Source organism: Pangasianodon hypophthalmus, chromosome 7 (assembly GCF_027358585.1).
Source record: "Pangasianodon hypophthalmus isolate fPanHyp1 chromosome 7, fPanHyp1.pri, whole genome shotgun sequence".
In the NCBI taxonomy this organism is placed as follows: Eukaryota; Metazoa; Chordata; class Actinopteri; order Siluriformes; family Pangasiidae; genus Pangasianodon; species Pangasianodon hypophthalmus.
Window position 1 is genome coordinate 4265615 of NC_069716.1, and position 12704 is coordinate 4278318.

The 12704-nt window shown below is 42.0% G+C and overlaps 1 protein-coding gene across 4 annotated transcripts; it reads left to right on the top strand.

The window, feature by feature from the left end:
* The first annotated feature begins 509 nt into the window (after positions 1-509).
* On the top strand, positions 510-12201 carry nocta (nocturnin a). 4 transcript variants are annotated; one of them, XM_053235413.1, is made up of 5 exons: positions 524-540; positions 697-804; positions 939-1104; positions 6041-6301; positions 10988-12201. In XM_053235413.1, exons 4-5 carry the CDS (start codon positions 6049-6051, stop codon positions 11830-11832), a joined length of 1098 nt encoding a protein of 365 aa, XP_053091388.1. In that variant the 5' UTR covers positions 524-540; positions 697-804; positions 939-1104; positions 6041-6048; the 3' UTR covers positions 11833-12201. The 4 variants fall into 4 exon arrangements, with proteins under 4 accessions (XP_026796254.3, XP_053091387.1, XP_053091388.1 ...); XM_053235412.1 differs by having other exon boundaries at positions 515-809; XM_026940453.3 differs by having other exon boundaries at positions 510-1104.
* The last annotated feature ends 503 nt before the right edge of the window (positions 12202-12704 follow it).

The following is a 12704-nucleotide window of genomic DNA, read 5'->3' on the forward strand; positions in this document are numbered from 1 at the left end:
GATGGTCCTGGGATTAAACACACACACAATTGTTCTATAACAGTTATATATTATTTATATATTTGTTTTTTAATAATAATAATAATAATAATAATAATAATAACTATTATTATTATTATTATTATTAATAATAATATTATTAATATTATTTTATTTTATTTTTTTATTATTCAAGGTTCAAGGTTCTTTATTTGTCACATACATTACATACATGTGATGTATTAACGTAAAATGTTTTTAAAACATGATAAAAAAAACAAGGTAAAATACACAAAATTATTATTATTATTAGTAGTAGTAGTAGTAGTAGTAGTAGTAGTAGTAGTATTAATTAATTAATTAATTAATTAATTTATTTATTTTATTTAATAAATATTTATTGGTTTCCTGTGGTGAACTCACCCGGAAAAAAAGGGGGGGGGGGGGGGACAAAAGAGGACTTCCTCACACGTCATCAGTGACGTACACACTTGCCTCCACTCCCTTCACACAGAAATCACACGGTTTCGCCTCGGATCCGGACGGAACCATTTTGCCACTGTGCGTAGGGGGAATTCTTAAAAACGTCGCATTCTATTTTTAAAACTTTATACGCGATTGTATGTTGGCTAAAATGAGTCTACTCAGATAATTTTTTCCTAGAATTTATAACAATATTTATAAAACGTAACCCGTGTTTTAATCGGATTTCTTTAGAAAAGTCGACGAGCCTCCCCTATCGGGTGAAGGGAGCGTGTGCGGGGACCTGATGAAACAGGACAGTGGAGTGCCGGTGTATTGCATCAGTGCTTGGTGAAGTTTGAGGTTAGGTAATTCCGTTTAAACGGTGTTTTAGTGATTATAGGTGGATATTTAGCTGTATGGTTAGCTGGTATTGTGTGTTGTATGATAGCTGAGTTAGAATGTATCCAGTAAGGCACTGCTCTTCGCTCATACAGAGGGATCTGGCCGCGCTTTGCCGCTCATCACTGGGATCTGCTCGGAAACCAGCCGCCGGCGTGAAGCCCTCGCTCTCCCCGCCTTCCCTGCGCGGTGTGTCCCGCTGTGCAGTGGCCTCCACCGGCCCGAGGCAGCTGACAACCAGCCGGTCTCCATCAGCACAGGGTGGGTGATGTGTTACTCTGCACCCATTACAGGTGGCGATCAGTCAGATCAGCTTTATCCCGGGAGTTAGCACACTGGGGGGACATGATGATGATGATGATGATGATGATAGTGATAGTGATGATGATAGTAGACATTACACGTTGTGCCAAAGTGACTCATGGTAATGGAAAGCCGGTGCGCGTGACCGACAGGTGCGCGTTCTCGCGTCACCATCTTTTTTTCCAAGTACCCTTCTGGTCACGTGATCTGTTGAACTTTCCTTCATTTAAACTCGTTAACGCGTTTTCTTTATGAAGCCAGTGCTCAGTGCTGCTTCTTTCTATCTATCTATCTATCTATCTATCTATCTATCTATCTGTCTCTGTCTGTCTGTCTCTTACCACCTGTCTGTCCGTTTATCTATCTATCTATCGATCTGTCTTACCACCTGTCTGTCTGTCTATCTATCTATCTGTCTGTCTTACCACCTGTCTGTCTATCTATCTATCTATCTGTCTGTCTTACCACCTGTCTGTCTATCTATCTATCTATCTGTCTGTCTGTCTGTCTGTCTTACCACCTGTCTATCTATCTATCTATCTATCTATCTATCTATCTATCTATCTGTCTGTCTTACCACCTGTCTGTCTATCTATCTATCTATCTGTCTGTCTGTCTGTCTGTCTTACCACCTATCTATCTATCTATCTATCTATCTGTCTGTCTTACCACCTGTCTGTCTATCTATCTATCTATCTATCTGTCTGTCTTACCACCTGTCTGTCTATCTATCTATCTATCTGTCTGTCTGTCTGTCTGTCTTACCACCTGTCTGTCTGTCTATCTGTCTGTCTATGTGTGTTATGAAGAATCCAGGTAGTAACTGCAGTGTGTGTATTGCAGTAGTTGGCTCACAGGTTCCAGAGAAGCAGGACGTTTTCAGGACATTTTCAGGATGTTTTCAGGATGTTTTCAGGACACGAGCACTTTTCTTGCGCAGCTGATGAAGGACTTTTCTCCTTCATTTTTCATGAATGTCCTGTTTCTCTCGTCCCTTTCTGTACCAAGCTGCATTTTTTTTTACTACGTCCACTGTATGGAAATGTGTCTGTGTGTATTTTTAAACCCATGTCACGTGTGCAGACCGAGTTCTCCGTGTTCTTCACTGGCTTGGAATATGAGCAGTGTATTTATACAACCAAGACAAGTTTAGCATGAAGGAAGTCTCTGGAGAACATGCAGTCTGAAAGTGAAACCTTTGACCTTTGACCTTTTGTCCATAAGTTGTACTGAGGAGTTCAGAAGACCCCCAGTCACTTTTAGATCCTTTCAGATTTATTCTCAAACACATTCGCTTGAGTAAGTGTGTAGATCACCAGCTTCTTATAACAGGCAGATTAGCTGTAAATGTTTATGACCAAACAGACCTCGGATGAATGTGTCATGCTTGCAAGACATTTATCTGTGTAGCCATAACTGCACGTCATCTCCTTCTGCATTTCGTGTTGTCAGGCCACTTTGTCTGCTTTGAGATTATAGGAACCACAGTACCCAAAAGTTTGTGTGTTGATGTTAAAGGAGCCAAAATGACCGAGCATACACTGTCAGATAGGACAGAGCAGTGACTGTACATTTACACCTTTATCAGAAAACAAACATCAGTGAAGGTCTACAAGCCAGCAGAGATGTAAATATACCGTAGGTATCAGTTTAGAGCTGTATTTACGGCAGTCCGTGCGTTTGTGTTTGCTCATAGGTGCTTATTGGTTTAACTTTTGGATGCTATGAGAGATACTAGGTACTGTTTGTGTGCATGTTGTTATAGGAAACTAATCAACAACAGGGCGATGTGAAGAAGACTGACACGAGGTGGAGTTACTGTTATCTGTATACTGATTATTTTCCAATATCTTGAAATGTTTTATTCCTCTTAAGGCGCAGCAATTTCCTAACGATTACAGTGATTTATTTATGAAAGAATGACACATCGTGCGTTTTATCCGTTTATAGTTGCCGGTAGGTTGCAGATTTCTGTCTTTAGAGATTCCCCGGGAACTTTACAGTAAAGATGAGCTACACGTCACTTTATGAAAGTTATAGTTTATTTATTTGAGATACTATGCTGCCCATTGGAGAGACAAAAAAACAATAGGTTGAGGCTCACCGTTGCGCCGTCTCTGCTGACTGGTCACATGACGAGGTTCTACTGCGTACAGAAGTCTTTTGGTGTGAAGTAGACAGGCTAGGTGATTTAAGGTTGGATGTTGATTCGACACAGACAGTGGAGAAATGCCTCCACTTAAATGTGAATTGTAACAATCACCAGGTGTGAAGTGTTTTTCCCGCCTTGTGTTTTTCCCACCTTGTATGTTGAATGTGTTGAGGTCAAAAATGACGTCATTTTAACGATATAATGACGTTACAAAGCGCTGACACTGGAGACTCCTTCCAAAAATGCTAAATAAACCTCACCTTACAGAAAACGTCACCATATCCAAAATACATTTTTCTTTGTTTAAAAAAAAGACATTTTTTAAAATCTGTTTATTATTAGCCTTAGATTATGTACATTGCCCGCTATAGAAGTCTCCCTGTGTAAGTTGTTACCATAGAAACGTTAACGTATTAGAAAGAGCGCATTAATATAAACCTGTGATTTGCAGCTGCACTACTGTCAGAGCTTCTGTTGTAGAAAGTGGACCGACACCATCTGACCAATCACAATGCAGTATAAATAAATATTTACAGCAAATGCTTAGCCTTTGACCCTTAGGCAATCGAGTGAATGTTAGTATCTGGTCCTGATACAGATACCCGTGACACCTCGCTACACTGATCACGCAGTACAGGCGTGACACGACTTACTGAATTTAGAAACTGGCCTTAACAGGAAGTTATGTAAGTTCAGCAGAAGGAGCATTTCTGTTCATTTTGTCCACTAAGGCACAGTTCAGTGGTCGTCTCATTCCTTTCCTTCACTGGACTGAGTAATGTGATGACCCATTTCTTTAGCTGATTTATTACATCCTAAAGCCACAGAGATTTGTAATGAAGAACATACACAAGTATTTTTCTACACTGCTCACCAAATAAACATGAAGTAGGAAACCACCACCTTAAACACACACTGAATCTGATTATATTCATTATACTGAAATATTTGTTGAAGTACGGCAGATGATAATCCGTCTAACTCGACATTCACAGAAATGCAGTGACAGAAAATTGTTTATTAGCGGCACCTGAAATGGAGTGTTATGGTAATCGGTTCTTCAGGTTCTTTTATGTGTTTTGTTAGAAATATTTTCAAACATTTTCTTTAATTCTCACTGCTTTCAGACTCTTTAATTTTACAGTTTTAAATGCGAGTAATTTGATCTTATTGAAATCTAGTGAATTACATTCCAAACCAATGAGGCACACTTTCCTCCCCAGGGATGCCATTAGGACATTACGACAGTTCTTTTCTCCTGTGTGTGTGTGTGTGTGTGTGTGTGTGTGTGTGTGTGTGTGTGTGTGTATAGACACCAATATATAACCAATAGTTGAACCAATTGTGTCTTGCTATATCCATCTGGTGATTTCCAAAGTGAACCATTGTGTGCTTATAGACACTTACGCACAGTGGGCTATTCAGGAAACCTCTGAGGACACACACACACACACACACACACACACACACACACACACACACACACCTCTCTATTGTTTGTGTGTTTTAAAATGGGTCGATAGAAAGTGAGTGAAAGAGCACCTACGTATCCAGTAAGTACAAAGGTTAACTTGGTGGTGATTAGAATGTTGCACAACAGTACTCAGATTAGCCTTTTCTGTGTGAAAACACACACCTTATGTAACAATACCAGTTTTTTGGAAGGAGTCTCCAGTGTCAGAGCTTTGTAACAGTTAGAAGTAAAGCTGTAATTTAAAGTTTTCTGGGTATAGATGAGGCTATGCGATTTAGGGGATGAATGTGTAGGGTATAGACGAGCCTACGTGATGTAGGGGATGAGTGTGTAGGGTATAGACGAGCCTACGTGATGTAGGGGATGAGTGTGTAGGGTATAGGCGAGCCTACGTGATGTAGGGGATGAGTGTGTAGGGTATAGGCGAGCCTACGTGATGTAGGGGATGAGTGTGTAGGGTATAGGCGAGCCTACGTGATGTAGGGGATGAGTGTGTAGGGTATAGACGAGCCTACGTGATGTAGGGGATGAGTGTGTAGGGTATAGACGAGCCTACGTGATGTAGGGGATGAGTGTGTAGGGTATAGGTGAGCCTACGTGATGTAGGGGATGAGTGTGTAGGGTATAGACGAGCCTACGTGATGTAGGTGATGAGTGTGTAGGGTATAGACGAGCCTACGTGATGTAGGGGATGAGTGTGTAGGGTATAGACGAGCCTACGTGATGTAGGGGATGAGTGTGTAGGGTATAGGTGAGCCTACGTGATGTAGGGGATGAGTGTGTAGGGTATAGACGAGCCTACGTGATGTAGGGGATGAGTGTGTAAGGGTATAGACGAACCTACGTGATGTAGGGGATGAGTGTGTTGTTCATGGTAAAAGAATGTAGAAAATCTGACCATTATAATTCACACACACACTTCCTTAATCTCATGTGGATGATTCATACTGCGTTAATCATATTTCTCAATAACACATTTAGACGCATGTAGACGAGTCACGAGGTCATTACTAAGAGACTTTTCCTTCTCTTATCTCCCTCATTCTCCCTCTCACACACACACACTCTCTTGCTGAGACAGACACGCTCAGGGAAATAACTGAGAACCTCTGAGATGCAGGGTGAGGGCTGATGAGTGTCTCTGACTAAACTGACTTTTTTTTTTTTTTTTTGCTTCTATCTACTACTGATGAACCAAAGTGAAGAAGTAACTCGGCCATTTCCAGTTGATTTTTGTGTTTAATTTGTGTTTAATTTGTGTGTTGCAGTGTGTCAGATGGGCAGCAGCAGCAGCAGCAGATTCTTCAGTTCTCTGGCTCAGTCTCTGAGCAGAGCGCCGCTGGAGCACACACACACTGACGCTGAGGAGTGTGAGCTCGATCAGGCCGACCCCGAGATGCTCCTGCGTGAGTGTGAGGAGGTTCTGAGGAAGCGACCGCCGCGGCCACATCGAGACTTCATCAGGACCAGAGCCAGCGCCGCACACAACCCGCAGATCCGCGTCATGCAGTGGAACATTCTAGCACAAGGTACAGTACCATTACCTCTGATTAAAATCTTTTGATAACATTTTGAATCTGTAAGTGCCATCTAAGCTTACTTTTAAAAACAAACCACCATCCAGTAAAATTCTACTACTACATGATCTCACCTTAATGAGTGAAATTAAAGTTTATTTTATTTATATGTGATCAGTGATAAATAAAGTAACAGATACACAGATAAAGTAGCACAGTTTAGGTCACATGGAGGAAAAGTTTTGATTTAGACAGATTTAAAGGAATTTCCTCATTTAAAGGAATTTCCTCAAAGACAACATGATTTTGCAAATTTCTCAGATGCAGTCATACATTAGAAGTGTTTCAGATGATATTATATATTTGTATTTTTAATGCTATCATATGTATTGTAGGAACTTTATCGTATGAAATGTACATGAACAGCCAAACCCTATATTTTCACTAGGTGGATTAATTAGCATGTATTCTCCTGCTAGCACAGCACACAGGCACCTCATGGTTAAACACGTTTAGAGATCCTGAATGGGAAGAACATCGGAGCTGTGGTCCTCCATGCTGGCACGAACGACACCAGGCTGAGGCAGACGGAGATCCTGAAGAAGGACTTCAGAAGCCTGATTGAGAAGGTACGCAGCACATCGCCCACGACGAGGATCATCGTGTCAGGACCGCTTCCCACGTTCCAGCGAGGAATTGAGAGGTTCAGTAGGCTATTTGCTTTTAATGAATGGTTACAGTCATGGTGTCAAGACCAGAAATTACCCTTTATTGATAACTGGAATATTTTCTGGGAGCGTCCTAGGCTCTACCACACTGACGGCCTGCACCCAAGCAGAGCTGGAGCAGCGGTCCTCTCGGACAACATCTCTAGGACACTACGCACCATCTGACTGGTAAGCCATACCTTAGATTGCAATTATAATGGCCACTGTCCAACTCACCAGACTGATACAATTGGCTTAACCCAACCGTCTGCTAGCTGCCTAGAGTCGTCACCTAGGGTACATAGCATTGAGACTGTGTCTGTTCCCCGTGCTGTATTAAAATTAAGAAAGAATAAAGTCTGTTTTAGCAATTTAATAAACATACCTACATTAGATAATAATACTGAGAGTGCAGCCTACACCTCTACTCTAAAGCTAGGTTTGCTAAATATCAGATCTCTTGAGTCTAAAACGCTCTTAGTTAATGAACTGATCACGGACCAGGAGTATGACGCGTTATGTTTAACAGAAACATGGATTAGGCAGAACAATTATGTTGCATTAAATGAAGCTAGTCCGCCCGCTTATAGCTACATACATCAGCCTCGTTTAACCGGTAGAGGAGGAGGCGTCGCAGTTATTCATAAGGATAATCTGACCATCATACAGAAACTAGGACAAAACTTTAATTCATTTGAAGCACTTTATAGTAACATAAGTGCAGTCGCTAATGATAAGTCATCACAGTCCCTTCCGTTAGTTATTATCTACAGACCCCCAGGACCGTACTCTGAATTTCTTAGTGAATTTACAGATTTCCTATCAAACCTAGTTGTTTCTGTGGACCGAGCGATAATTACTGGAGACTTTAACATTCATTTTGAGAATATAGGCAACCCGCTGAAGATAGCGTTTACATCCATACTTGACTCATTGGGAGTCAATCAGTGTGTTGTAGGATCCACACATAAAGCAGGTCATACGTTAGACTTAATATTATCTCTTGGAGTTAATATAACAGATATAGTGATAATCCCGCAGTCTGAGGCAATATCAGATCACAGTCTGATTTCGTTTTGTGTGCGTCACAGTAGCATTGTACACACAGAACCGCGCTACCGATTTAGCCGTACAATAACACCTGCGACCGCGCAGAGCTTTATTAATCACCTACCAGAATTATCCGCTAGTATAGGGTCACCGTCAGACCCTTTAGAACTCGAACAGGCGACAGAATTTTTAGAGTCGACATTCCGCTGTACCTTAGATAATGTAGCCCCACTTAGAAGAAAAACAATTAAAGATAAGAAACTCGCTCCGTGGTATAGTGACCACACCCGCTCTCTAAAACAGAACGCCCGAAAGCTAGAGCGTAAATGGCACCAGACCAAACTCCTAGCATTTAAAATAGCATGGAAAGACAGTATTTTAGCCTATAAAAAAGCTCTAAGGCAAGCTAGGTCCACTTACTTATCAACGCTTATAGAAAATAATAAAAGTAATCCTAAATTCTTATTTAACACCATAGCAGAATTAACTAGGAATAAGACATCGACAGAAATTTCCACAATAACAGCATACAAAAGTAATGATTTCATGAAATTCTTTGATAGCAAAATTAAAAACATTAGGCAGGAGATACAGGCCCAAAGTCCAAATTATACAATAGACTGGGAGGATAGACTAACCATAGATCAGAGCTTAGAAAGTTTTACTCCTCTTGAAGAGAATGATTTAATCTCGCTCATCTCTTCTGCTAAATCATCAACCTGTCTATTAGATCCGGTACCAACACGTCTTCTTAAGCAAATAGTTGGAACCGTAACTGAACCCCTGCTTAAAATAGTTAACTCCTCACTGAGCAATGGGTACGTTCCAAAATCACTTAAATTAGCTGTTATTAAACCACTAGTGAAGAAACCAGACCTTGACCCTAACAACTTAACTAACTATAGGCCGATTTCAAACCTTCCCTTTCTATCTAAAATATTAGAGAAAGTAGTAGCGCAGCAGCTAATTTCATATCTACAAAGTAATAATATCTATGAACTTTATCAGTCAGGTTTCAGGCCCCACCACAGCACAGAGACAGCATTAGTCAAAGTAGTCAATGACTTGCTATTAGCCTCTGATCGGGGTTGCATTAGTTTATTAATTTTACTCGACCTTAGCGCAGCGTTCGACACTATCGACCATAATATCCTTCTTCACAGACTGGAAAAGGTCGTAGGAATTAAGGGCTCAGCCCTCGACTGGTTTAGATCTTATTTAACCGATCGCTATCAGTTTGTAGATTTAAACGGTGACCACTCAGCACGTTATCGAGTAGAATATGGCGTTCCGCAGGGTTCAGTCTTAGGCCCACTGCTTTTCACGTTATACATGCTCCCTTTAGGTAACATAATCCGCAAACATAATATTAGCTTCCATTGTTATGCTGATGACACACAGTTATACGTCTCAGCTAGGCCAGATGAGAATAGCCAGTTAAAGAAAGTTGAGGCATGTGCGATAGACATAAGAGACTGGATGCTAAGCAACTTTCTCCTGCTAAACCCAGAAAAAACAGAGGTTCTGGTACTGGGACCACAAGCCGCTAGAAGTAAGTTTAGAGATCACACTGTTACTTTAGATGGTCTCTCTGTTTCAAGTAGTCTAACAGTAAAAGATCTCGGTGTGATTATAGACTCTAATCTCTCATTTGAGGCGCATGTAGATAATGTAAGCAGGTTAGCATTTTTCCACCTCAGAAATATTGCTAAGATTAGAAATATACTTTCGCTAAGTGATGCTGAAACACTAGTCCATGCATTTATCACGTCCAGATTAGATTACTGTAATGCTTTACTATCTGGATGCTCATCTAGATGCATAAATAAGCTTCAGATAGTTCAGAACGCAGCAGCGAGGGTCCTGACTAGGACTAGGAAGTATGAGCATATCACGCCAGTCTTATCTACATTACACTGGCTCCCAGTAAGATTCCGCATCGATTTTAAAATATTACTCCTAACCTATAAAGCATTAAACGGTCTCGCTCCGCAGTATTTAAGCGATATGTTAGTACCTTACGTTCCGCCGCGCCTACTTCGCTCTAAGGATGCAGGCTGTCTATCAGTACCACGCGTTGCCAAAACCACGGCAGGGGGCAGAGCTTTCTCTTACCAAGCCCCAAAATTATGGAATAGCCTCCCAGTTAATGTACGTGAAGCAGACACGGTCTCAGTGTTTAAGTCGAGGTTGAAGACTTATTTATTTAACCTAGCATTTAGCGACTAGTGTTTTTATCAAAGGAGTAGATCTGGGGGACTCGTGGATGTTGAGTTTTATCTCCACACAGTGACTGTGAGTGTACCTAACCACTTTCCTTCTCCTTCTGCCGAGCTACACTCCTGAGCTGCCGGTGATCCAGACCTCCCCCCCTTCACTCTGGACCTGTCCACTGGCAATGCTTCATACTGCCACGAAAACGCTTCAGCTGTTTTCCATGGACTACACCAACACACATTGTGCTCACACACACGCACACTACAGTGTAAACCCATATGAGGATGGGTTCTCTGTTGAGCCTGGTTCCTCTCAAGGTTTCTTCCTATCACCATCTCAGGGAGTTTTTCCTTGCCACCGTCGCCCTGCTTGCTCATCAGAGACGGCACACACACACACTTCACTTTACTTTTGTTTGTGTAAAGCTGCTTTGAGACAATGACCTTTGTAAAAAGCGCTATACAAATAAAAATGAATTGAATTGAATTGAATAGAGAAAATAAAGACGCTAGCCAGACTTGAATATCTTTTATGTGAGATGTGAGGAGAGACACCATGTGGATTTAGGAGGAAATTTGGGTGTATATTTAATTTTTGGCAGGATTATTCCCTCAAGCCAAGCTTATTTTTACACAACCACAGATAGATAGATGGATAGATAAAATCATTTTAGTATGTAGAGTTTTAAGATGCTTTAGCCATCTCCTTTGTGTTTGACCTGCAGCATTGGGTGAGGGCAAGGACGGCTTCGTGCGCTGCCCAATGGAGGCGTTAAACTGGGCTGAGAGGAAGTACCTGATCCTGGAGGAGATCCTGACCTACAGACCAGACATCGTGTGTCTGCAGGAAGTGGACCACTACTACGACACCTTTCAGCCTGTGATGTCCAGCCTGGGCTACCAGAGCAGCTTCTGCCCCAAGCCGTGCTCTCCGTGCCTGGATGTGTGCGGCAACAACGGCCCCGACGGCTGCGCCCTGTTCTTCAGTCGAGAACGCTTCCATTTGCTCCACATCCATCACCTGCGTCTCTCAGCCATGTCGCTCAAGACCAACCAGGTGGCCGTCGTGGCTACGCTCCAGTGCCAGGTAACGGGGCGAGTCTTCTGCGTCGCTGTGACGCACCTGAAAGCGAGGAGCGGCTGGGAAACCTTCCGTGGAGCCCAGGGTGCCAATCTCCTCCAGCAGCTGAAGGCCATCTTGAGCGCACAGCAGGAAGAAGCCGTTCCTCTGTTCGTGTGTGGAGATTTTAATGCAGAGCCGGGCGAGGAGGTGTACCGCCGCTTTATGAACTCTCCGCTCAGCCTCGACAGCGCGTACAGGACACTGAGCACCGACGGCACCACCGAGCCGTCCTACACCACCTGGAAGATCCGTCCGAGCGGAGAGAGCTGCACAACACTCGACTACGTGTGGTACTCGCGCAACGGATTCAGCGTCGACGCCGTTCTGAGCATGCCCAGTGAGGAGCAGATCGGCCCGGACCGCCTACCCTCGTACCACTACCCTTCCGATCATCTCTCGCTCGTCTGTGACTTCAGCTTCATCCAGGAGCCCCACAGGCTCATGTGACTGTCAATCAAACTGCAGACAGCACAACTTTGAACATTCCCAAACCTTTTCCTGATCCACTGAAACAGGAAGAAGGTCTTCAAGTACCTCAACGCACAAGAGTTTCACAAATAAAGACTCCTAGCTGATTAAAACGGCTCATCCGCTTTAGTTCATTTCTGTTTTGTGCAATATCACTTAATTTATTATTTTGTTGAGATGATTTCAGGACAGATGTTCCAGATGGTGATGACAGTTCTGTTTATTTAATAGTATGCCATAATTTGTCATTGACTGCTCAGAAAAAAGAATGTATTTTTTTAATGCATATATAATGCAATTGTAACAATGACCTTAATAAAATTATTTAATTTATTAAACACTGTACAAGTTGCTGGAGGGAAAATTTTACTGTGACTTTCTCTCTCTCTCTTTTTCCTCAAAGAGCGAGTAAAATATTTATTGCACCATTCAAATCGTATCAATTTAATTCTGTTCCAATCCAAAACGGTGACAAAATCAACACTCAAGCCTACCATTAAAGTAATTTATACCACAGTGCTGTTGAATTCTTGAATCTGATTGGCCAGAAGGTGTAGAATCATGTTCTCCAAAAGCTCTACTACTTCCATAGTTAACCATACTATCTTGTTGTTGTTGTTGTTATTATTATTATCATCATGGAAAAAAAAGATTACCTTTTTAAAACGATCGATGCAGTTGCTCTTCAAACACTGCCTGGTAAACAACGTCGATCAGAGATAACCCTGGACTCCTCCAGGAGCACTGGGCTTCCTTCCAAGTTAGGATATGCGTAGAAAACACAGATGTATTAGCGGACGTAACATTAACAGAGCAACTGTGTGATCAGTTAGAGAGCAAGAAGGTCTTTC